This window comes from Tinamus guttatus, unplaced genomic scaffold (assembly GCF_059628265.1).
Source record: "Tinamus guttatus ecotype Peru unplaced genomic scaffold, ASM5962826v1 Tinamus_guttatus_pri_ptg000355l, whole genome shotgun sequence".
NCBI lineage: Eukaryota > Metazoa > Chordata > Aves > Tinamiformes > Tinamidae > Tinamus > Tinamus guttatus.
This window is the reverse complement of record NW_028288889.1, coordinates 38,349-64,120: the sequence shown is the minus strand read 5'-3', so window position 1 is coordinate 64,120 and position 25,772 is coordinate 38,349. Positions and strand designations below refer to the sequence as shown.

The 25,772-nt window shown below is 42.7% G+C and overlaps 1 protein-coding gene across 3 annotated transcripts in view; it reads right to left on the bottom strand.

The window, feature by feature from the left end:
- The window catches only part of LOC104575698 (erbin), a 77,671-nt gene that overhangs the window by 37,709 nt on the left and 14,190 nt on the right, over positions 1 to 25,772 (bottom strand). For all 3 annotated transcript variants that reach the window (XM_088529888.1, XM_088529891.1, XM_088529892.1), the window contains exons 2-5: positions 22,909 to 23,106; positions 21,133 to 21,250; positions 3,971 to 4,049; positions 3,026 to 3,115 (exon numbers count right to left, since the gene is read on the bottom strand). In XM_088529888.1, the coding sequence (XP_088386014.1) occupies positions 3,026 to 3,115; positions 3,971 to 4,049; positions 21,133 to 21,250; positions 22,909 to 23,097 (476 nt within the window). In that variant the 5' untranslated portion in view covers positions 23,098 to 23,106. The remainder of the gene's footprint in view (positions 1 to 3,025; positions 3,116 to 3,970; positions 4,050 to 21,132; positions 21,251 to 22,908; positions 23,107 to 25,772) is intronic.

The window sequence follows — 25,772 nt, the reverse complement described above, 5'->3', positions numbered from 1 at the left end:
TCAAAGTTTTTAAAAAGATGCCATGGGCTGAAAATAAGCTCCTTGCTTATTCATCAGTAAAACTTAATCCTGCTGCTCTACTATTTCCCCTCCTTCTACTTCTGTAGCACACTACTTCTGTGTGCTATAATCGATAAAAGAAAAAGTAATTGCTGTTCAAATCCTCTGTTCTTCACCAAAAGCATAAACCAGGCGCTAGTATACCTTTCCTCTATCCCATTTCACAAAGTGCTCTACAAAGTGACCAAACAAAAGCTGCAGTTATGACAGCTGTGCAGATGTAGCCAACAATCATTACTTTGCTAGGAAATCAGAACACACTTTACATAAAAGTCACAGTTTAAGCCACCCAGATTATCTACTGTATTCTGTTTAGTGTAGCTACTGGCTCTTGTTTCCTACTGGACAATCAAAAACTCTCAAAATATTATCCTCCTGTATCTCAACATTAGATTCAGGTGAGTTTCAAGTTTTGGAAGAAGTACTTTCTGCGTTTGTATATTTGATTTTAACTATGTATTATGTGCTTAAAAATAACAAGAAAAAATCTTTCTTAGGTAGCCATAACACCAACAGATCTCCAATTTGCGTGTACTGGCGGCCTGGCTACCTCTGGGATCCTGGCCAGTCTTGAGGAATGCAAATCAGAATTTGGGAGTGGAGGAAGCAGCGCTTCAGCATCTCGGGATTTCAAAGGAACTAGCACATTTAATGACAAGTCTGGGGATTTTTAATAAGCCTAACAGGCTGGGCTAGTACATCACTGAAAGACAGCAAATATGTAATATCCATAGAAGGGGAAAAAAGATCAGATAATCTGAGGTCTTTAACCTAAGCTCGCTATTATGCAAAGCTTTAGCACAGATTTTGAAGGAGAGAATCAATCGTGGCAGCAAACACATTGTGCCAATAGTAATTTGCATAACAAAAAGCTTCCTTTGCTATTAGGTGGCAGGTGACAGACAGAGGTGCTCAAAGACCTATTTTGGGACTCATCCTGTCCATTACTTTTAAAGTAGCATTCCTTATGCAAAGCATAGGAAAAATGTGTTGGCCATGCTGGCCGATAAAACAAAAAACAGCAGTCACTATCAATGCAGTGAATTATTAGGACACTCAACAGAAGAAAAACACAGCCTTGAGCACTGGAAAAATATGGACTGAGATGCCACAGTGTGAAGTTCTATACTTAACATTTCCTTAGTGAGTCACCGGTCAGGTCAACTCAGCTGCTCAGGGCATTAGTTGATCGGGGGAAACAATATTGAGCAGCTGCAAAAAAGGGTGGTAGAACCCTAGAGTGGAGCCAGACACTTCCAAGAGAAACAAGTTATCATGACACTGTGCAATGCCATGGAAAGATCTTGATTTAAACTCAAAATATAGCTCTATATGCTGTCCTCTTGGAGGAGGGAAGGCAGAAATTGAGAGCTTGAGATTCAAACTGGAACAGATGCATGAAATGATAACTTGAGGGCTAGCCCTGGATGGAAATAACCAAAAGAGATCAATATCCTGAAAGCTTCTACTAGTTATTTTTGCAAATGCATTCCTGCATTCCAAAGTATAAAGTTATATCTCAGAGCAAACGCAAAAATATTTATGTTTAGTTACAAAGCTGTGGGCTGGTAACACAGTCTGATCATCATCCACACAAAAGAAGTACTCACTGTCAGAAGGGGCTGAACTTCAGTTGGGAAAAAAAATAATGCTTAATACAAGATCAACTGCAGCAAGCATTAAATCACCATTTCCCCTTTATATTTTTTATATATATATGCGCATGGCAAAATGGGAACAGTGACATCACAATTAATTTCTACTCAGAGACCTCTAAATTAAAGGCATTTTTTTTTTACCAAATGCCAAATATTACTCAATTTCAATAATATGAAGCATATTTCTAACTTATTTATTCTTCAGTTAACGACTTATTAATGACTTCACCACTTGCCTAACCATTAATCAAGTTATAGTCCAGCAGAGATGATAGAGAAGACAGTTTTAAAGAAAAATGACAACGAAAGTGTGGTGGAATTTTTTTTAAACTATACTTAAGATTAACTTCTCAGAAGATCAACTGTGTCAATCTTAAATTTTCATTCTTAGCTGTTTTATATTGAAAAAAAAAACTGTCCTTTTGGTTAGAAAAGGGAGAGAACAAGGTGTACATAATTATTAAAACACCAAAAGATAAAAAAGACCAGTCTTCCAGATATTTCTTTCTGCCAAACTTCTGCAGCCCTCAGCCTAGAGGTTTTTCTGACCTCCTGTAAGCTGAGCTGACCCAACTAGTACACAGTCTAAGGCAACTGCTTTCACACAGCCATATGTCTGGTTAAGTAATGGCCATATTTCCTAAAAAAAAAGGCCTGTTGGACATGGGATAGCACACAAGCTGCATGCACTAGGAAAAGAGAAAACGGAAAATAAGAGAAGAAAAAACAGAAATAACAGTACAGGAGAACACGATGAACAATACTTATCTGTGAGTCCTTCCTTTTAGCTATATTTTTGCTTGCAAGATTAAATCCATTTTTTAAAAGTAGGTGGTTTAGTATTTGTCTCATATAAATTATCAATTGCAATAATTTTACTTAGTCCTGCATACCACAGTTCTCAGACAGATTCCTGATGGTGGAGGAATTACAGATTTTCCTAAGAAAACTGTGCATCCCAGAAAGGACAAGCAGAATGACAGATGTCATTCTTAGCTCCTCTCAAGCTTCTAAAAGATGACCAAACTACTTCAGAAATATCTCCCATATCTGTACTTGAGCAGTAAATATAGCAAGTATATAAATAAGTTTTATTTCTTGTCTCTTTATAAACATGGTTTGTCTTTTCAAAAGCCCAATGACAGAAATGGTGATAATTTTTTTTAAAAACTAATATTTGAAATAAATGTTTAAGTAATGTACATTTCTTCCCCTTCCCTTGACCTCTCACTTTGCTTGAGAAGCAGCAGAAACTGCTCTGCATAATTTAAAAACAAGTGTAGATCCAAGCCTCAAACTCATCTTACCTGCCAAAGTTGGCTGGCAAAAACTCAAGAAAAGCATCATTCAGGTACAGCTGTGTTAGGTTTAACAGTTGGGAAAATCCATCAGGAAGTCTGTATAGAAAAAAAGTAACATAGTACTTCTATTTCACTTATACTCAGTGCTTTGTCATCCTTTCTTAAGCAGCAGCATAGCATTGGAGTGCATTTATAATATATTGATAGCATTTACATTTAAAGTATTCCGAGAATTTTTATAAAAATGCATGAGCTGGTTTGCTGTAAGAATAGTTTCAAATTTATTCTTTAAATATTGAAGGCAATATCTACAGGCAATAAGAACAGACATCATCTTGCTACTTATTTGTGATCTGACACCTAACATAGAAGATTCACTCACTAGAGATGATTAAATAAATTAAATCATATACAATACTGCTTTAATCATATACAATACTGCTTTTTACCCACAAGGGAATTACTTTTAAAGCAAATTTCTATCTCTGCAAGTGCTACTTCTGCCAAGTTAATTTTGTCACCATAGAAGGCAATAGCAAATCTCTTCCTACAAGCTGGGTTTGCAAAACAGCTCTATAGGCTTTAAAATATATAATATTTTAAAGGAGCAACACTCTCAGTGTATTTGTCTACCTTTACAGAGAAGTGACGGGGGAAAAAAAAATCCTGGAAAAACCACATGACATAGAGCAGTACTCTTCGCATAGTCAAATTATCTGGACAAAATACTTCACTGACATAACCATACTGTTTGCCAGTGCAGTGAGGTAAACGAAGACACTTGATCACTTGAGTAAAATTATTTGATCACTTGAGTAAAATTATCAGTAGATAACTCTGCTCCTGGCCTTCAGTTCCAAGGACTGGCTCACAAAAAGTGGTATGGGACATGTTAGAGACTCAACAGTGTTTGGATAAAATATAAAATATCACAAAAATAAACAAACTTACTTGGAAATTGGATTTACGCTGGCTTCAACAACTGTCAAGACTTTACAGTTCTTTATATTTTCTGGAAACTCCTGTATGCCTGTAAAAGGCAAAAAGAGGTAAGAAAACAGTGTTAAAATATGAGACTGCCTAACAAGATGCACAACACAATGCCGTAAAACTGCTAACTATAAAAGCTTAGCGACCAGAGAACTGAATCTTGGATGTTGCATTTTAAAGTAAGTTTTTATTAAAAACAAGCAAAAAAAACAAACAAAAAGCTCCACCACACTTAGGCAGTTTATTTACCATTCTCTTCTTAAAGCATTTTAGACTTTTTTTCTCTTTTTTTTTCTCTTTTCTCCTTTTCTTTTTTCTCTTTTTCTTTTTTCTCTTTTTCTTTTTTCTTTTTTTCTCTTTTTCTTTTTTCTCTTTTTCTTTTTTCTTTTTTTCCTCTTTTTCTTTTTTCTTTTTTTCTCTTTTTCTTTTTTCTCTTTTTCTTTTTTCTCTTTTTCTTTTTTTCTCTTTTTCTTTTTTCTCTTTTTCTTTCTTCTTTTTTTTCTCTTTTTTCTCTTTTCTCCTTTTCATTTTTCTCTTTTTCTTTTTTCTCTTTTTTTTTTCTCTTTTTCTTTTTTTTCTCTTTTTCTTTTTTTTTCTCTTTTTCTTTTTTTCTCTCTTTTTCTTTTTTTCTCTTTTTTTCTCTTTTTTCTTTTTCTTTTTTCTCTTTTTCTTTTTTCTCTTTTTTTCCTTTTTTTTCCTTTTTTCCTTTTTTTTTTTCCTTTTTTTTTTTTCCTATAGCTGGCATTTCAGCGTTTGGTTCATACGTTCCACTATGTCATGGTCCTCAGCATGCAATAGTATGGTGAAAAAACAATCTTTCAAATCGATTATTAAGATGTCCCAATCATTTTGAAAGGTTCTCGATTTCCATTTCTATTTATGTTTGCATAGCTTCAATTTGGTTTCCTCCCCAGAAATTGCTTGGGATTTCTATATATCAAGGAGGCCCCTGCTCCAGTAGCATTGAGGCTTTTACAATTTGTAAGGACTGTTGCAGGTCCTTCCGTGCCAGTTGCATTGGAGCTTGGCCGTCGCTTCATTCTTGTTTCCCATGCTGAAGTACTTCCCTAGTCTCTTTCCAAGGATACAAGTCAGAGTACGGCTCCCAGTCCTCCACTGGTTGGGGGGGTGGGACGCCGTAGTCTGAGTTATTCCTGGCTTTCCCGCTTTCAAATTCTGCACTTTCTTGTTGTGCTTATTCAGCCCTCTCTGCTGATATATATATATTACACAATAAAGATCTAAAGACCACACACACAAACAGCACAAACACAGTTTCTATCCAGTGGCATGACCTCACGTAGCTGTGCACTCCACTAGTGAGTTCCACTGTCTCAATTGCCAAGTCCCATCCTCGTTGTCAATTAGGTTGCGAATGGGTTTGGGATTCGGCAATAATCACACAGAAAAAAGTTGCTACGGCTATTCAGGTGAAAGCACGTTAAAGAAGCAAAGTATGCCTAATTACTTGTGAGGTAATACTTGTCGGCAGGACACTGAGACTGAACATTCTCTCGAGCTGGCAGATTAGAGGGTTGCTGACAGGCTCCTAACTCAGCGGGTGTCCCCGCAGAGACAACGTGGGCCTCAGTGTTAGGAGTCTCACCCCCTCTCTCTCTCTGCACTGTCCGTTTATGCCCGGTGCATCCTGCCACGTAGGGCCAGTACATGCCAGCAGGCAGACCAGGGGGTGGACAAACTCCGCCTTCAGTCACATAACCTTCCCTCCTGGGTGCGCAGGTGCGCATACCAGTAAATTGTCCCAGGCGTCAGTCTGAGGGTCCTGCCTTTCTCATCTTCCTCCCTCTCGGATGTTTTACCTTCAAATTAATTTAGAGGATGTTGCAGTTAAGTTGGCTACAAGCCCGGTCGAGCAGCCGCCTTCAGCTGCTTTTGGAGGAGGTCGGCTGTGAGCCTGGCTGAGCAGCCGCCTCCATGCTCCTTATCACTCAGCCCGGGCAGGCAAACATCTTCTTTCTCAGGGTCTTGGATTCTATTTCGCACAACAATTTTATGACTCTACAGATCATACAAATTTCCAGCTTTCAACCATACCTCGTGTCAGCATCAATATACAAAGGATACAACACATAATAGAGATGAAAATAGCAAACAGAAATAATAGCCCTAATAACGGTTTCTGTCCTCACTTAAAGCATTACAATTCTTCAACCCCCACTTTAAAAGACGGATCAAATCCCCCTGCACCTCCCTCCTGGCTGTTGTCAAGCCCTCAGCAACATGAGTCTCCTTGATCTCATTCGTCTTCTCTTCCCCGGCCCTCCTTCTCCTTTTTTCAAGGTGATCTAACAAGTCCTGGACCCAGCCGGGCCGTTCTTAGGCACGACGGGGCGGTCCGGGAGTGGGGGCACAGACAGTGCAGGCGCCACAGGCACAGATGAGGACGCAGGCGGGGGGGGGGTTGGCGATGGATCTCCAGACACCAGCGGTTTTCAGTGGCGTGGCGGTCCCGTTCCTGAAGTGCTCGCAAAGGCTTTTACAGGTACACTGCTCGCAGCTTCGGGAGGCTCACAATCCAGCGGTGGCCCTGTGATGTCCTTTGGGCGATGGTGGGGCTCAGAACCCCCTCGCTTCAGCTTGGGTCTTTGCAAGTGTCCCTCGTCTCTAGCCCATTTATACAGCTCATACAGCTTCTTCATGCTCACTGCTGCCTCCCTCTTTGCTAATAAGTCCAGCAGCAATTGTACAGCAGCTTCTCGCTCCATTTTGTACGTACACCGGGGTCTCTGCTTCTAGCCCTTCCCTGACGCCGTTTTTCCGTCCCGGGCCCCAGCTTCTTGCCCCCCTTCGCCGTCTTTTCCGTGTGCGCAATCACGGCCGGCTTACCCGCTCTGGTCCCCTTCTTGGTCAGATCACTCGGCTGCACCCGTATGTCGTCCTCCGGAATCCCGCACCGTTGTGCCAAGTCCCTGTTCGGAATCTTGTCCCTGTTCGGAATCTAGTCCCTGTTCGGAATCTTGTCCCTGTTCGGGCGCCACTTGTTGCAGCTTGGAGCGAGTCAGGAATGCCAGACAAGAACTTCATAGAAGCTGGAACTGACCTCGTATATTAGCTTACATGCAGTACATTTATATGATTCTAGCAGTTAGTGATGTAATTACACAGGATCCTAATTGGTAGACAATGATCTAACTAAGACCCTTACAGCCCCCCTTACTTGTTTAGCTCATCCTTTTAGTTCAACAGCTCTTTTATTCCCTCTGACCTTGGTCTACTTCCTTATCTCCTAGTTAGCAGTCCCTTTGTTCTTTCACTGAAACCTGAAGGCTGGAATTGAGCAGGCCTGCTGGGCAGCCATGTCCGCGGCTCTCTAACCATTCCTCTACAGGGAAATGCTGTGCTGAGGATCTGCACACCCTGCGCCTTGCTGATAATGTACAGGGGAGTGTTAGCGAATTGTCCTTGGCCGGCTGGGAATGAGGAGCTAGCTGGGAAAGAGTAGCTAGCTGTTTCGGGTAAACAACTTTGCAGAGCTGGGAAAGAGCCTATGCGGCCGGGATCTAGCAACCCTCCTAGCAACCAACCATAGATAGCCTGGAAATCCCTCAGATGTTTGTAGGTATAAATATATGCGCACTTCGGCTAATAAACGGAGCAAGATTTAAACTCATATTGAGTCCGTGTCTTGTAATCCATCTCGGCTCCCAACATCTGGCACCCGAACAGGGACCTGGCACAACGGTGCAGGATTCGGGAAGCGACGCGGGGACCTGGCACAACGGTGCGGGTAGGCGTCGGACCTGGCACAACGGTGCGGGTATTCGGGGAACCTGGCACAACGGTGCGGGAACGGTCGGCCTCGGAACATCGTCTTGAGATGGTGAAGGGAGGCCGGGGAGCCGAGAGGCGGCGGTGAGTGCATGCTAGCTGCACGCCGGGACCGGGCGCAAAGGCGTAGGTCTGGGGGTGCTCAGAGGGGGCCCCTCCGCAAAGACCGCCTTAACCACGGACTGGGAGGCGGCAACACAGCTGCTATCACAGATTCTCGCTAAGCGAGAGGCGGCTGTGAGTACAAAGAAACTCTATGAGTTGTTAAAATGGGTCAGAGAACAAGGCCACTTTTCAGATCCTCCCAGTATATTCAGTGTTACAGCGTGACGGGAGATCGGGGATTCGTTATGGGAATCCACAATCAGCGGAAGCAAATCCGCTAAAGAGATGGGGTCCACCTGGAAAGAAGTTAGGAACCATCTCCGTCAGATGGCTGCTGAGCAGAAGATGGCCATGGCGGCTTCGGAAATGTTGGGATCGGAATCTGAGGTTTCACCATTTAGTGGGGGAATGAATGCTACTCCAAGGGGCATTGTTGCCAGATCCCGAAAGACTGCGGCTGAAGTCACCGAAGAGGCCGGCCTTGGCTCTGAGTCGGGTAGAGCTGACTCCTATCGAGAGGCTTCTGCTTCTCCGGAGGAGACAGGACCACCGGCAGGGGCTGAGGAAAGGGCCGGAGCGGCGAGAAAGTCGGCAAAAAGTTTGGGGAAGCTGGAGAGTAGCAGCAGTGAGCGTAATGCAGCCGCGGATGCTGCGAAGCAGGCGCTGTTTTTAGTGCCATCAGAACGAAAGGCCCCATCATCTACGATGGTGAAGCAGGGATTGTGGGAGTCCTACGGAAATTTGGTGAACAGGCTCGTGCAATCCCTGGAGCAAGCTACTGATGAACAGACCCTCTGCAAGCTTTCGATCTGGTGCAGAGAGAATGGGTTCAAAGCCGAGCCCCACCTAGTATTCGAATCCGATGTGAAAGCCAAAAGGAAAGTGGCTGTTGGAGCCACGTCCGCCTTTGCGAGCACTTCAGGACCGGGACCGCCACGCCACTGAAAACTGCTGGTGTTTGGAGATCCATCTCCAACCCCCCCTCCCGCGTCCTCGCCTGTGCCTGCGGCACCTGCACCGTCTGTGCCCCCACTTCCAGACCTCGCCCGGTGAGCCTGAGTAATGGCCCGGCTGGGTCTAGGACTTGTTAGATTGCCTTGAAGAAAAAAAAAAAAAAAAAAAAAAAAAAAAGGGGGAGAAGGGGGGCCGGGGAAGAGAAGGCGAATGAGATCAAGGAGACTCATGTTGCTGAGGGCTTGACGAAAGCCAGGAGGGAGGTGCAGGGGAATTTGATCTGTCTTGTAAAGTGGGGGTTGAAGAATTGTAATGCTTTAAGTGAGGACAGAAGCCATTATTAGGGCTATTATTTCTATTTGCTATGTTCATCTCTATTATGTGTTGTATCCTTTGTATATTGATGCTGACACGAGGTATGGTTGAAAGCTGGAAATTTGTATGATCTGTAGAGTCATAAAACTGTTGTGCGAAATAGAATCCAAGATCTTGAGAAAGAAGATGTTTGCCTGCCTAGGCTGAGAGATAAGGAGCATGGAGGCGGCTGCTCAGCCAGGCTCACAGCTGACCTCCTCCAAAAGCAGCTGAAGGCGGCTGCTCGACCGGGCTTGTAGCCAACTTAACTGCAAACATCCTCTAAACTAATTTGAAGGTCAAACACCTGAGAGGGAGTAAGAGGAGAAAGGCAGGACCCTCAGACTGACGACTGGGACCACTTACTGGTATGCGCACCTGCGCACCCAGGAGGGAAGGTTATGTGACTGAAGGCGGAGTTTGTCCGCCCCCCCACCCCCGGTCTGCCTGCTGGCACGTACTGGCCCTACGTGGCAGGATGCACCGGGCTTAAACAGACAGTGCAGAGAGAAAGGAGGGGTGAGACTCCTAACACTGAGGCCTACGTTGTCTCTGCGGGGACGCCCGCCGAGTTAGGAGCCTGTCAGCAACCCTCTAATCTGCCAACTCGAGAGAGTCTCAGTGTCCTGCCGACAACCAGTGGAACTCACTAGCGGAGTGCACAGCTACGTGAGGTCGTGCCACTGGATGGAAATTGTGTTTGTGCTGTTTGTGTCTGTGGTCTTTAGATCTTTATTGTGTAATATGTATCAGCAGAGAGGGCTGAATAAGCACAACAAGAAAGTGCAGAATTTGAAAGCGGGAAAGCCAGGAATAACTCAGACTACGGCGTCCCCCCCCACCTCCCCCGCCCACCCCCCCTCCCACCACCAGTGGAGGACTGGGAGCCGTACTCTGACTTGTATCCTTGGACAGAGAGGAAACGAAATTGAAGCTGTGCAAACATACATAGAAATGGAAACAGAGGACCTTCCAAAATGATTGGGACATCTTAATAATTGATTTAAAAGATTGTTTTTTCACCATACCATTGCATCCTGAGGACTATGACATAGTGGAACATATGAACCAAACGCTGAAACGCCAGCTACAAAAAACAAAAAATTGGCAAGAGCAGTATATGTTTTAAATTTTTGAGATTACCCCAGGACAGCCTAGTCCCTCTGATGGTCAAACACAGGGCTGGGCTAAAGGGAGCCCTGACAGAAGTAAAGTCGGGTCCGTGTAAGGTGATGCTGAGAGACTGGAACACGGGAAAATGGACGGGACCTTTGGACTTGATAACCTGGGGAAAAGGGTATGCTTGTGTTGTTACAGATACTGGAACCAGATGGGTGCCAGAAAAATGGGTGAGACCTTGGCTGGAAGCAAACCCGCATACATCAGATGTAGCAGGCAAGCAGCCGGTACCCTAGCTGGTACCCTAGCCTGCAGAACAACAACATGGGAGGAAGAAGTGTTACTATTATTATTAGCTGTATGTTGTGGCTTTTAGGAGGTAATGTTGCTTTTAACACTATTATAGAAGCTGATGCTACTTTTAACACTAATGCATATGTTATGTTTCTTAGGTGTATTGTTAATTATACCCAAATCAAGAGTTGTTGGCTTTGTGGGACAGCAGACCAATTTGATGCACTGGTGTTAGGTATTCCTCTAAGCAACTGGCCATACCTGAAGCCATATGGCCTACTCAATACATCATATCAGTGCACACAGGAGAATGTCGCAATGGAAGGAATGCTCTGAACTCCCGATGCACCTCATGGTCGTCTCCAACCCAATCTCGGTGTTTGCCCTCATCATGCAGTGGCAAAAGAAAAAAGGGGGACAACTAGTAAACAAGAGGTAGTTTAAACAAGAGTTAGTTTAAAACAACGGTAGCAAATCTTTGCTATTTATCTTGCAGTTAAGGGACGTAATTTTATCTGCTTCTAAAATGTTGAACAGGTGCATGGGCAGGGCAGCCTGAACCTATGGAGCAAGCCAGCTAAGAAGCAACTGCCCTCAGTGGATGCTCTTTTTTATTCCAGGGGTAGTGGCATTCCAGGCTACTCGCAGCAACATTAATGCTCTTACAGTGCAGCTGCAGGGACAAGTACAAGGGCAGGGTCATCTGATTGAGATTGGCAGGTGGGAATTTGTTTGTGTCTTTCCTTGTGTATGTGCCTGGGAACACCAAAACAAAGAAAAATAGCAAAGCATCAACTGTAATGTTTTTACTAAAATAATAATAAAAAATATATTTTCTCACAGTAGCCTTTGATTCCTTTCATGTTTGTATAGTAAGAAAGTTGAGCTTGTAGATAAGAGATCATGATACCACTTGACAAGAAAATTGGCCACGAAACACATACTTTTACCTTATATCAATTAATGATGTTGAGGAAGAAAAATCACTATGCCCATAAATTCTGTCTAAACACAAACTCTGATTCTGCTAAGGCTGCTTTGAGAACTTGACCCAAATCTGTTTGTCACGCCAAACAGCTGAAGCTCTTGCTTTTGACTCATACCAGGTGTTGTACTCTGTTCTTTAGAGATGAAAGGCAAGAAAAGCACACTAAGCCACACAATCCAGATGCTTAAATATTTATTTAAGTATCATGGATTCTTTTTAGGAAATAACTCATTGAACTCGAGGACAATTAAGAATAGCAGGGAAGGGGCCAGCAGGAATTGAACTATCAGCTGTAACACAAGCCAAAACTGCTGCTAATTCTTGTTTTTTCAGGGGGGAGTGTGTACCTGTGCATCAATAAATACAGAGCTTTAGCCCTGTGAATTTTACCATTGGATCGGGTGGTTCTTTTAACTGAATCCATTCACTGTCACTCTCTGAGTTCAAAAATTGAAATTAAAAAAGATCTGTGATATAATGAGGCTTTATTTCTAGGAAGCAGATGGGATATTTTCAGCTCCAGGGATAGTTTGGAAGTTTAGAAGCCTACACCAAAATACTAGAAAAGTACATTGCCTATTGCAGGTAAAGTTAATGAGGAAAACGTATTATGCTTTTCCTCCATGAGGAATGAGGTCTACAACAATCAAAGCATGTGACTCCTAAGTTCCCCTGTAGTTAGAGTAAAAAAAAAAAAAAAAAAATCAGAGTGACCACAGCACTGACCATAAGTTGGTGTTTGGATATCAGATACTCTAGTATAACATGCAAAAACTCATGTTTTTAATATTAATACCATGCCCAATACTACATCAGGCATTTACTAAAGCGCAGAAGACTTAAACTTGTGATCAATGCCTAGAAAACAGAAACAAGGCTCTTCCACTAGAGAGGAAGAGAACACCAATATAAACTTGCTCTCAACAGAACAGCTGAATAAAATATTAGCTATCCAAATACAGACATGTTAAATCAGCACGCTTTTGTATATGATCAGAAGACTCTACAGCAGTCCCTTATTTGACTATGCCTCGGGCAAAATGTAGTAAGAGTTTTAAAAACAAACTAACAACTGAAATTCAACTGATATGGGAAAGCCAACTATGAAGTAACCCATGAATTATCCATTGCTTTGTTCTTAGAGCCAGAATTGTCACAGTATACGCTATCTTACCAACCTCATTTAACACCTAGGTACGCTGTTAAATAAATAGGAACTACCACTCAAAACAGCAGTAAATTGCAGATAACAGCATGTAGCAAAATAAACAGTATTCAAGAACATTCAGAACACAAGAAAACTAAGAGATGGTTCCTATCTATCAGATGATAAGGAAGCAGGATTTACTAACTGATCCTACAAAGAGTTTCAGCATTCACAAACAGATCAAGTAAACACCACAAATTCTGAGATCCACATTGTTTTCTAAATCCTGTTTTCCTTCAGCATCTTCTATCACTTACTTAATCTATTGATACTCTAGTATTACAGAAGAGGAACACACTACAATGACCAATTTAGGGGTTATCCAGTCTGTTACAGCCTTATCTCACTTTCCTTGAGAAGCATCATATGGATACGGATCTTCTGCTTGTTATTTCCTACTTTACAAAACAACTTCCACCCAACTTCAGTGCCGTAGATGACTGACAGATCACTCTTACTGCCTCACAGCAAACAATGCACCATGATAATGGACTATGATCTTTTGTAAAGCATGAGAAAATAGAGCTTGTTCATAATCTTTAATTTAACCACTGGATCCACAAACTAAACTGGGAACAAAGGTTCCTTGTGGTGCAGTTTCCCCCAGAAGTGAGATTTAAATGACAGCAGTTTTCACTTGCTCCTCTCTTCCTCCCATTTTTCCCCAAGTATCAAGGATTCTAAACTCACTGGCCAACTTCTATAAGAGCTGAGTCTGGAGAAAGGCAATGAAACTGCAAGATAGCTGCAGAAGAATTTGGCAATTGGGTAAAGAAGGGAAAACTAAATTACTGCCTGGGCTGAGCCATAAGCAGAAATCATTCATCGTTTATAAAATCCACTTGGCCAAACCTCCACAGGCAGCAGGGCCTACAGAGCAGGGTAGGGAATGCAGCTCCCCAGAGCAGCTGCAGCATATGCATGAAGGCACAGAGGTCACAGGGGGAGTTAGGGTCAGTGGCCCCAAGTCTGTAGATCATCGATCCCTTCTGGATCACGCAGCACAGCTGTGATGATGAATTTCACCTGGTCTCTGTCTCCCCAGACAGCAATAACTGTTTTGGCACAGCTGATAAAACAAACATGTGCTAAGGTTCCCCTCATCATCAGGGGCTGGATTAAGGCAGTTGTACAGGTAATTGGGGGCTCACCCACCATCTGGAGCTGCAGCCACCTCCTCACCTGGACAGCAGATCCTGTTCTCTCCCCAAGACCAGCATTATTTGTAGAGCAGGAGAGCAAACTGGAACCACCTTTTTCTCTTCTCCAAGAAAAGACTTTGCACTAATATCAACAGCTCTGGGTTTGCAGAAAATTGTGCAAATCAGATGCATTGCTGGCAGGAGCCTGTGCTGCAATGGATCACAGAGCTGACACGTGCTGTTGTTTGAGCTGTACTCAAGATAGGGGCTTGCTCGTGTTGTTCATACTTTGCAATCAAATCCTGTAATTAGTATTCCTAAATTTCACTTACTCAAACTCTTATTGCTAGAGACAGCAGTGGCAGTACCTCCCAATTAACTTCTACCTCTCTTCACACAGGAATGTTTTAAAATAGAGGCTTGCCAAGAGATTTATTCATTCAATTTCTAAAAAGCACAGGAAAAAAAAATCACTAACATATGAGACCTGTGAAAGCTATATGGGTAACACCCCAAAGGAAAGTGTTTACAGCTGGGTCTCTTGGTTTCTGGGAAATGCGAGAAAAACACACGTTTTCTTCCTGCACACGACAGACAGACACAAACCAAAAAGGCCTCTTGCTGCAGGAACAAACACTCTCTGTGCAGCCATCCCAGGCTGCAGCCTCCCAAATGGGGATGACACAGAGTCAGACCTGCATGCTCAGCCCTAATGAAGCACCTTCCTCCCCCTGCTCTGAGCTCCTGTGCAAGCAGCTGCTCATAAGGCACCAAAAAGAGAGCAGCTTTGGTGCATTCTCGGCTCAGCCTCTTTACTGCAACTGGAGCCAATATGAATTAAACACAGTAATCAAGATAAAATATTTTCAGAGCTCAAAAAAACATACCACAGCTGTCTTTAGGATAATGAAAAGTTTTTGTAAAAGCTCAAAGTTGAAACCAAAAGCTTAATATACAGTACTGGTCATGATCTATATTCTTATATATTTACACAGTTTGCTTTAACTTGAGATTTCTGCAAACTTTTCTGCATTAAAAGCATTTTTCATTATTCGCAAAGCAACCAGCATCTTAGATCCCAGTTAATTCAAAGATTTCTATACTGGTATTGGTGCTACAGAATCTATAACTTTCTGTCTCTTACTAAAGCCAACACCACAATCTGAGACCTGTGGAAGAAGCCTACCCTTCTCAAGGTTTACAACTCAAAGGTAAACCTGTCACCGATTTAAATTATTAAGTTATTAAACTTGTTATGGATTTAACAAAACAGAATAAATTTATATGCCTTTCATTCTCCAGTCCTCCCACACATACTTCGTTTACACAGAATAGCTCCCTTATTTGAAAACCTTTTGCTTTTAATCAACAACAACAACAAAATAATAATAAAAAGTTAAAATTTACAAGAACCTTACTGGATTTACCCATTTTTATTTGAAGCAACTTGGCTTCACAAGTGTCTGCTAATAGCTTGGCAAACTGATTCACCTCTCCATTGTTACAGAGCATTTCACTGCTACATCCTAAGAAAATGTTGAAGCTTCCTCTCCTCTTGGTCCTCCCTTTCATTGAGCTCCCCTGCAAGTCTGTAGGCTTAAGCTACAACTATGTTCCTGTCCTATGCTCAGGCTACAATAAAAATGGGTGTTGGACCATTGTTTGGAGGGTTGCTGGGGAAGTTGGGAGGGAAAAGAAACAGTCATTACACTGATTTTTCAGAAAAAAAACATCAATGAAAGTGTCAGTTTAGCTACAAACCGGACAGAAGCAAATTAGCACTTTTATTTAAAAACTAGCAAATATTTCCATACGATGTTTTTTAAATTTCACTAATGAGATTTAAGAACAATTTTGTTCTTATCAGTTATGGTAACTATTACAATATAATTAGAGTTACAACAACAACAAAAACAGTATTGGCAATATATTTGGTGTTCATTTTCTGAGTGAGGTGGGTACTTAACTAAATATATTTTCTCATTTATACAGTAACAAAACCTGTTTACTCACAATTAAGACTTTTTTCAGAATAAGTGCCCACACTTGGAAGAAGTAGTGACATTAAAGATGCAAAGTACTTTTTTATATAGCACTTAAAAGCTTTAAAATAAAGATTTCATGCTTACGCTTGTGTACACGGTATTACAAAGTTGGCTTTCAAAAATAAGCTTTTCCTCATCTTCAAACTGCTTTGAACCCATTACAAGTCTGGTTTAATATTTCTAAAATTTTTGTTTTGAGACAGTTGGTGAAATTCATAAATTTTAAATATTATTTTGAAAGCTGAAACTCATGCCATATTTAAAAATACTACGAATAACTTGTACTGCTTAAACTGTCTGACCTGGTACGGGGGGAACCAAGACTATGGTCACACTTTTTTTTTTTTTTTTTTTTTTTTTTTTAATCCTTGTGTAAGTGTGTCTCAGCATAGCTAGAAACCTTCAGCAAACCAAACAGCTTCCCAAGCATTCATCCTCAAACCAGTTGGAAGAGCTTCAATTTTAGGGCAAGATCTCTCTGTAAAAGTATTTGAGAAGCAAGACAGATTCCTAAATGCCTCTTACTGGAAAACAAGGATAACCAAGAATACTGCTTCTTGAAGACCTGCCTGACATTTCCATCCCACCAAACATGGCAGGGCAGGGCAGGGCAAAACTGCAGAAGGTGGGATAGGAGGAAGGCTGCAGGCAGCTGTTCTGACACTGCAGCCATCTCACAGGACTACCGAGCTTCAGGTGCTTCTGAACAAGGTCTCATTTATTGCTCGGGTTGTCAAGTGCTCGGAGTAACCCAAAACTAAAGGATAACACGAGTTGGCCTTTTTTTCCCCCTCCTTTACCATCCTCAGCTGCAAATTCAGCACACTAGAGATACTATAGTGAAGAGTCACTGGAAATGTCCTGTTACAAAAAAGGGCATAGTTTACTGTACCATGCAATTCACACAAAAATAACAGTTACTTCTACAGCAATGCCTTTTCTGCGTTACGAAAACTGGAGTCCAGAAACAGATTTGCATTACACTTACCTCAGAATTTCAAATAAGTACACTCAAATTCCATATTCAAGACCCAAATCATGCCTTAACTGCATTGGAAAACCATTTTGTTCACCTCCTATCTTTTATATATATTTTATACAGAATTTAATTTTACATTGCAGAAACATTCTGTTTAGTGTCTTTCATAACACAGACAAAATATTTAATAAAGGAATTACTAAAAAGACTTGAAAAAAAATAACTGTAAATAGAAAAGCTTCCCACATTTAGAATGAACTTTATGAACTCATTTTGAACTCATAAGAATATTTGAACTCATATGAACTTTATGAACTCATTTAGAATGAACTCCCGAAGGCCCACATGGTCAAGTTCCAGCTGCCCCATCTAGAAAGAGTGGCACATTGGGAGCCCAACTCAAATGCCTCTATGTAAATGCATGCAGCATGGGGAATAAACAAGGGGAACTGGAGAGGCATGTGCGATTACAGGGCCATGATCTCACTGCAATTACTGTGACATGGTGGGACAGCTCTCATGACTGGAACGTGGCCTTGGATGGCTTTAGGCTTTTCAGGAAGGACAGGCCAGGAAGGCGAGGTGGCAGAGTTGCTCTTTACATGAGAGAGCAACTGGAATGTATGGAGCTCAGCATAGGGGAGGACAAAGCGTGGGACGAGAGCCTGTGGGTGAGGATTAAAGGGCAGGACAACAGGGGCGACGCTGTCGTGGGAGTTTACTACAGGCCACCTGATCAGGGAGAGGAAGTGGATGAGGCCTTCTACAGGCAGCTGCAAGAAGCCTCACGATCCCAGGCCCTGGTCCTTATGGGGGACTTCAACCACCCTGATGTCTGCTGGGATAATCACACAGCTAGGAACAGGCAGTCCAGGAGGTTCCTGCAGAACATCGCAGATAACTTCTTGACGCAGGTGATTAATGAGCCAACAAGGGGAGGAGTGCTGCTAGACCTGATACTAACCTACAGAGATGGTCTAGTGGGAAATGCGAAGGTTAGGGGCAGTCTCAGCTGCAGTGACCATGAGATGATGGAATTCACGATCCTGCGAGGAGGAAGCTGGACAAGAAGAAGGATTGCAATCCTGGACTTCAAGAGAGCTAACTTTGACCTCTTCAGGGAGCTCCTTGGAGGAATCCCCTGGGCAAGGGTCCTAGAAGGAAAGGGAGTCCAGGAGAGTTGGCTACTATTCAAGCACCATTTCCTCCAAGCTCAGGATCGGTGCATTCCTACAAGAAAGAAGGCAAGCAAGGTGGGCAGGAAAGCTGCGTGGATGGGCAAGGAGCTGTTGGGTAAACTTAATGAGAAAAAGAGCACGTACATAATGTGGAAGAAGGGCCAGTCCGCATGGGAAGAATATAGGAACATTGTCAGAGAATGCAGGGATACAATGAGGAAGGCCAAGGCCCGTTTGGAATTAGAGTTAGCGAGAGATGTCAGGGGCAACAGGAAGGGCTTCTACAAATACATCAGCAGCAAGAGGAAGGCTAGGGAAAATGTTAGTCCGCTGCTGAATGGGGAGGGTGCCTTAGTGGCAGAGGACACAGAGAAGGCAGAGTTACTAAATGCCTTCTTTGCCTCAGTCTTTACTGCTAAGGCCTGTCCCCATGTACTGAGCCCAGAGAAAAGAGAGAGAACCGGGAGAGAGGAGGACTTTCCACTGGTTGAGGAGGACTGGGTTAGGGATTATTTAGGCAAACTGGACACCCATAAATCTATGGGCCCGGATGGGATGCACCCAAGAGTGCTGAGGGAATTGGCAGGAGTCATTGCTCAGCCGCTCTCCATCATCTTTGAGAGGTCATGGAGGGCGGGGGAGGTGCCGGAGGACTGGAAGAAACCAACGTCACTCGAGTCTTCAAAAAGGGCAAGAGAGAGGAGCTGGGAAACTACAGGCCAGTCAGCCTCACCTCCGTCCCTGGAAAGGTGATGGAGCAGCTCATCCTAGAGACCATCTCTAGGTATGTCAAGGAAAAGAAGGTGATTAGGAGTAGTCAGCATAGATTCACCAAGGGAAAGTCGTGTGTGACAAACCTGATAGCCTTCTACGATGAGGTGACCAGCTGGATGGACGATGGGAGAGCCATGGATGTTGTCTACCTTGACTTCAGCAAAGCGTTCGACGCCATCTCCCATAACATCCTCATAGGAAAGCTCCAGAAGTGTTGGTGAGATGAGTGGACAGTGAGGTGGATTGAGGACTGGCTGGACGGCAGAGCCCAGAGGGTGGTGATAAATGGGACCGAGTCTGGTTGGAGGCCTGTGGCCAGTGGTGTCCCCTAGGGGTCAGTACCGGGCCTGGTGCTCTTCAACTTGTTCATCAATAAACTTGGACGAGGGCACAGAGTGCACCCTCAGCAAGTTTGCAGATGACACCAAACTGGGAGGAGTGGCCAACACTCCCGAGGGCTGCGCTGCCATTCAGAGGGACCTGGACAGGATGGAGAGTTGGGCAGAGAGGAACCTCATGAGGTTCAACAAGGACAAGTGCAGGGTCCTGCACCTGGCGAGGAATAACCCCAGGCACCAGTACAGATTAGGGGTTGACCTGCTGGAAAGCAGCTCTGCAGAGAGGGATTTGGGAGTCCTGGTTGACAACAGGTTAACCATGAGGCAGCAGTGTGCCCTCGTGGCCAAGAAAGCCAATGGGATCCTGGCCTGCATCAGGAGGAGCATTGCCAGCAGGGTGAGGGAGGGGATCCTGCCCCTCTGCTCAGCTCTGGTGAGGCCGCACCTGCAGTATTGGGTGCAGTTCTGGGCTCCCCAGTACAGGAGGGACATTGAGCTTCTAGAGAGGGTCCAGAGGAGAGCCACAAAGATGATTAAGGGACTGGAGCATTTGTCATATAAGGAAAGACTAAGTGAGCTGGGCCTGTTTAGTCTGGAGAAGAGAAGGCTTAGAGGAGATTTGATCAACATGTTCAAGTACCTGAGGGGTGATTGTAGGGAGGATGGGGCCAGGCTCTTCTCTGTGGTGGCCGGTGACAGGATGAGGGTTAACGGGTGTAAGTTGAAACACAGGAAGTTCCACCTCCATGTGAGGAAGAACTTTCCTGTGAGGGTGACAGCCCTGGCACAGGCTGCCCAGAGAGGTTGTGGAGTCTCCTTCTCTGGAGATCTTCAAAACCCACTTGGACACAGTCCTGTGCCACGTGCTCTAGGTGACCCTGTGTGTGCAGAGGGGTTGGACTAGATGACCTCTAGAGGTCCCTTCCAACCCTAAGCATTCTGTGATCTCTCACTGAGAAATTCATCCCCATACAAATATCCAGAGCTCTGACAAAATGTTCAAAGCCCAAGCAATGGGAAGTAAATACGATAGTCTAAATTAAGAAAGTTTTAGTCTTACTCTGCAACGGGTCCTCTCATTTCCCTTTGAATCAAGGCAAGTCTATTATATTCTCATCAATTCAGCATGTGATTGAACATACTTTTTAAAAAAAGCCACAAAAAGTAGTCTGTTGACAGTTTAAGTTATTTCAATTTCCTCACAGTGGCACAGAGCTGCCAACTTCACAAAACATTACCATTATCATAGAAACTCCATTATCATTAGAAACTCCATATGCATAGCTCTCGGCTGACAACTTTTCACAATCTATCAAGTGCTCCGATGTGCCAGGAACGATATAGTTTGAGTCACACACGTGAAGTAGTCACTGCTCAACACCACTTACTCGCCCCACAAGACAGAGGTTCCCAGCCCCACAGCAGAGATGGCAAAGCAGTCAAGTCCTACTACAGTTTCCAAACTGCATACTACAAACCAGCAACTTTCATCTGACACCAAGTAGAAGAGAAGGTCCTAAAAAAATTCTACAAAGGCTTCTGCAAACACAACTCTCCTCTAGAAGAGCCCCTAAAAGTAATAAATTTGTGCATATGCATAATTGAGAGCATATGAAAGCTCTTCACCACATCAGGCTTTCAGTAATGAAACTCAAAGTACATACCTATTAATTTGGTAGGTAGAACAAACACACACTACAAACAGACCATAAAAGAGAACCTTTTGTGTGAAGCAATGATTTAGACTAGCAAATTAAGATTTATTAGATTTAGAGTTTCTAAGAATACTTTCGATTGTAGCTTTTTACAGTCATGTGGATTTGTCTTTTAGCAACTCGAGTATAATAGGTGACTTACCATTCTTGCTGACATCCAGTTCCCTGAGATTAATGAGATTTGCAATGGATGCTGGCAATGTGGTTAGATCATTGTCTGGCAAACTCAGCTTGTGCAGAGACTGACAGTTAAAAAGTTGCTATTAAAACAAAGAAAAAAAGTGAATGTGTTTTACTCCTAGTTTCCTCTATATATCTTTTGTTATTAATCCCCTTAAACTTCTGACCTCAAAGCGTGAAGGCCAGACTGTTCAGTCTTTCACTACAGAAACTTCATCTGACAATTAGTTCACTCAAAACAAACCAAGTTTACAAGGCTTAGGACAGCAAAAAACTGCAAAAAGCCACAGCAAACCAGTGGCTGTGTTTAGTATTTCCTACAAACTCCTTCCAGTATCGCAGAAACTAGACTGCAGTTATACATAGTACAAAATATTTTCCATAAAAGTTACTTTAGATGATATTCAGAAATTTAAGTTTCTTTTTTGTTTGCTTTTCTTAATAAACTCCACCATTTTAAAAAAAGTCAAATCATTCTGGAACATGGCATTAGAGTAGGGACTGATCATTTCTAACAGAAGTTAGAAACTTTTTGGAAGATGAAATGGAATAAAACTATTACACTATCCTAGTCTCTAACTCAAGCATACTATAAGTCAACAAAATTCCAATGAATACCAGTGTAAGTATTATCTCAGAAGACAGAAAACTCTACACAATAACTTCTATATATAAAAATTATAATAAATATGTATGAATTATATATTATATATATAATGTATTATAAAAACTTATATATATACACACACATCTGGTTTCAACTTATATGCTTTTAGCCCTGTTCACTTTAAGAGTATGAATTTTCATAGATGGCTTTTCAGGTGCATCTAAGGGGGACTTTTCGAAAGCACTCAACTCATCTTCACTAGGATCCAGGTCTTTGATCAATTAAGGTAATACACTGAAATAGCTTTATTTGCTTATTAGTTTCAGTTATCTTTACTTCCAAAATATAGCACAGATGGGAGCTGGTTATAACAAACTTTCTAACAGAGCAAACCACAGTCATCCCCCATGGCCGTGGGGTTTTGTTATGACAAATCAATTTTAAATATTAATTACTAACCTAATTCTATCAAAATAGGATCTAGTAATGCAACATTTATGATCACTTTGTACTCAAAAGTCTCCCTGACACCTACTTTCATTCTCTTCTCTAGCGTACTGTTAATTCAGTGTGGTCCGTCTACAATCTCCAAAGTAACAATAAATATGGATTTATTTAAGATGTAATAAATCTGATATTCCAGCTTATGAACTTTGGCAAAAACTCACTGTTCCCAAGTAAAACATGAAACTTTAAGTGCATAAATTCTTTAGACTGTAGCTATCTCTTGTGGGCACAGAAATCCATCCAAATAAGATATTAAACATGCTTATTTTATCTTCATATGTTATTGGAGCTTCGAAATAACACCACAATTTGTGGCATACCATCAGTCAGTATCAGCAGACACTGCTACAGCAATAAGTTACCCTGCCTCTTCTGCTGCGCACCACCTTCTCTTGGGGTGGATCAGTTTCTGTACAAGCCAGTACTGGAGCCTGGTCCAGCTAAATTGCATAAATATTCTTTTTCCCAGGATTGCTTTTGCTGGGACCAAAATCAACTTAAAAGCATTTAGCAAACTGCAACCTGAAAGCTGAAATAAGAAGCTAGACCCTACACCAGCTCCTACCCAAGCCAATAAAGTAACAGAGTTAAAACGCATCACAAAATGAAAACCACGCAACATACCTTTGGAAGCTCTTCAATCTGATTAGCATCTAAATAAAGTTCCTCCAAGGTCTTTTCAAAAGTGAAAATCTCCTTAGGCACCTGTTCTAGGCTGCAGTGAGAATAATCTAGTGTAGTGACTGTTTCTTCCTCTCCACGCAGACAGCGGCATGGCACCAGCCGCACAAACAAGTTCCGCTTCGTTGTCATTTTCAGGCACTGTAAAAAAGAAATTGGTGGATTTAAAAACCTACAAGGTAGTTTCAGAGGTATCCAATTCAGAATTTTCTCAAACTGCCCATGGATGGCAAGTATTTGGAAAGAAAAAAGTGTATATGGAGAGGGGGTGTGTGTGTGTACATGTACATACATAAAATACATACATGCTCATACACATGCATATATATATATATATATATAAAGTATGCAACTGTGTGTGTGTGCATGCCTATGTAAGCACTTTTAATACAACACATCTTCACTACTGCATTAAATTTGACTTAATATACCTTCAAACTCTAATGGATTCGGTCAAAATTTAGCCTGTAATTTGTCACTTGCCTGCACAGTATTGCACTCCTGTGGAAGAACTGTCTGAAAGCAGGAACTGAGAGGAAAACTCGGGCCTAACAGAAGTTTTGGCATTACAGAAGCTTGCTTGGGGTGATACACAGTTGCCACTTCCAGGATGGTTGGTAGGCACCAACTCAGCTCCTCCACGGTTCCCTAGGCAACACAATCTGCCCTCCTCGCAATTGCAAAGGGAAGTAACGGAGGATGGAGCGGAGTGAAGACACCGTGGCCAAGCTCTGTTGCACTCCCAGTGCTGGGCTGCTGATAAGCCGCACAGTAGCTGTCCAATGGGAGATATATGATAACGTGTCCGGTGATGAGCCAGAAAAGGTGGCAAATCACTCCTTTCGGATGAACTTTGCTTGAACTTTGCTCATTATAATGCCAAAACACACCTCCACCCCAAAAGTTACCCACCTCCAAGGTAAGACCACCCCTCGCTGAGCATGTGCTCTAGATTTTCGATTGACTGTACCTTTAAATGAAAGCAAGAAACTTTTTCACCAATCAATAACAATATTAAGTAGGACTCTAGTCACTCAAGCTCCACCTGAACGTAAAGAAAAGTATAAAAGGTGAACTAAGGATGAAAAGGAGGGGGGAAGAAACCATCGTAACTCTTGGGTCAGTTGACTGGCTGAGCCCCCTTCCCTCCCCTCAGGTTGGGACGCCGCCTGAGGAGACTAAGAAGTGAGAAGAAAGAATCCATCGTAAATTCTGGCTCAGTCAATGCACTGATCCCCCTTTCCTCCCCTCGGGTTGGGACACCACCTGAGGAGACTCGAGACCGAGAGCCCTCTCCCATCTTCTGGGGTGAGTGATGATTGCACATTTGTACATCAGAGCTAGCTAAAAACCCCCCGCTCTAGTAGAGAATTTCCTGTACTGCCATCCGAAACCTGCTTTGTAAATGTTGCATTTGAATAAATCATACTGTTTCTGAACTCGACTACCTGTTTGGGGGGAGGCAATCGGACCTACAGTTGACGGACTGTTCGTGAATCCGATACTGTCAGGGTCGAACTTATAGTTGATCACACTATTTGGGAACTCGATTCGCTCCTAGGAAGGCGATCGGACCTACGGTCCACGGACTGTGAATCTGATACTGATTTGATATCTCCTTCCCCACCACCACTATGTTTTTCAAACTGCAACATTTCACAAAACTGGTGTAGTCAGCAGGATGTTGATAAAGGAATTCCTACGGAGACAGAAATGTGGCCCCTCAGAAGGTGAGGAAGTTTGGGCCAGAGATAATTGGTCAGATCCTGGAAAAGGTTTTGCAAAGAATAGAGGAACGCCATGCTAAATTTAAGGACGGCAAAGGCAAGGCCGTTATTTGTGCCATTCTCGGCAGTTGCTTAATTCAGGTACAGAAGGACTATAAAACAATTGAGAAATTGAAATTAGATTATCAAGGTAAGAATTCAAAAATTCAAAGCTTGTAGCATGAATTAGAGAGGGAATGGCAAATTGAAACAATGCTAATGCAGGCACCCCACACACCCCCTGTACACCTCCCTACTTGGGTCGATCTGTTACATGATACAGTGAGTCATGGACGAGAGATGGAATGGTCAGACCTTGAACCTCCACCAGAAAAATTAGGGAAAAGAATTTGTAAATCAAACTTACTGCCCTCTGCACAATAATTTATGACGACAAGCATTAGCTTTAGGAGTGCCTGGCTCCATGTTGCATGGGCAATCCCCAGGCTGTATCAAGAAATTGGTTGAAATCCTGTAACATAAAGTGACTGTATCTTCCCCCTTCAAGCAGACTGGACAAAAACTCCCCTTTGGCACCCTCCCCCGCCCCCCTCTCTGGCAAAGCAAACAATCCTTTTGCACCTCTAAGGGAGGAGTTGAGGAGATCAAAAAACTAAACACTACAGACTGGGACTCGGGCCAGCTGACACACATGATATATGTTTGGTTTTTTTAGTGGCCCGAAAACTAAGAATTCTAAATTACAACAACCAATAAGCTCAGAAATTACGACATTATGTCTCCCTTAATAGATGAAAGTTTTTAAGGTAGCTCCAGAATTTACTAATGCCTGTGCCAAAGGACAAGCACAGGGTGGAAATAGAAAGCAGCAGCATTGGAAGTAACTTATACTGATTGCTTTCGCCATATTTAAGGAAGCGACTGATTGGGGAAAGATCACTGCGTGCCCACAGCGCCAGCTGAGACTGTGAAAGAAACAATGCTGCTAGACTTCCTATACACCTGGAAGCTACTGATAATAGTAGTGCAAAATTAGTGCATGATAAACATCTTCCTTTTATTCCAAATGGGGTAACCTGT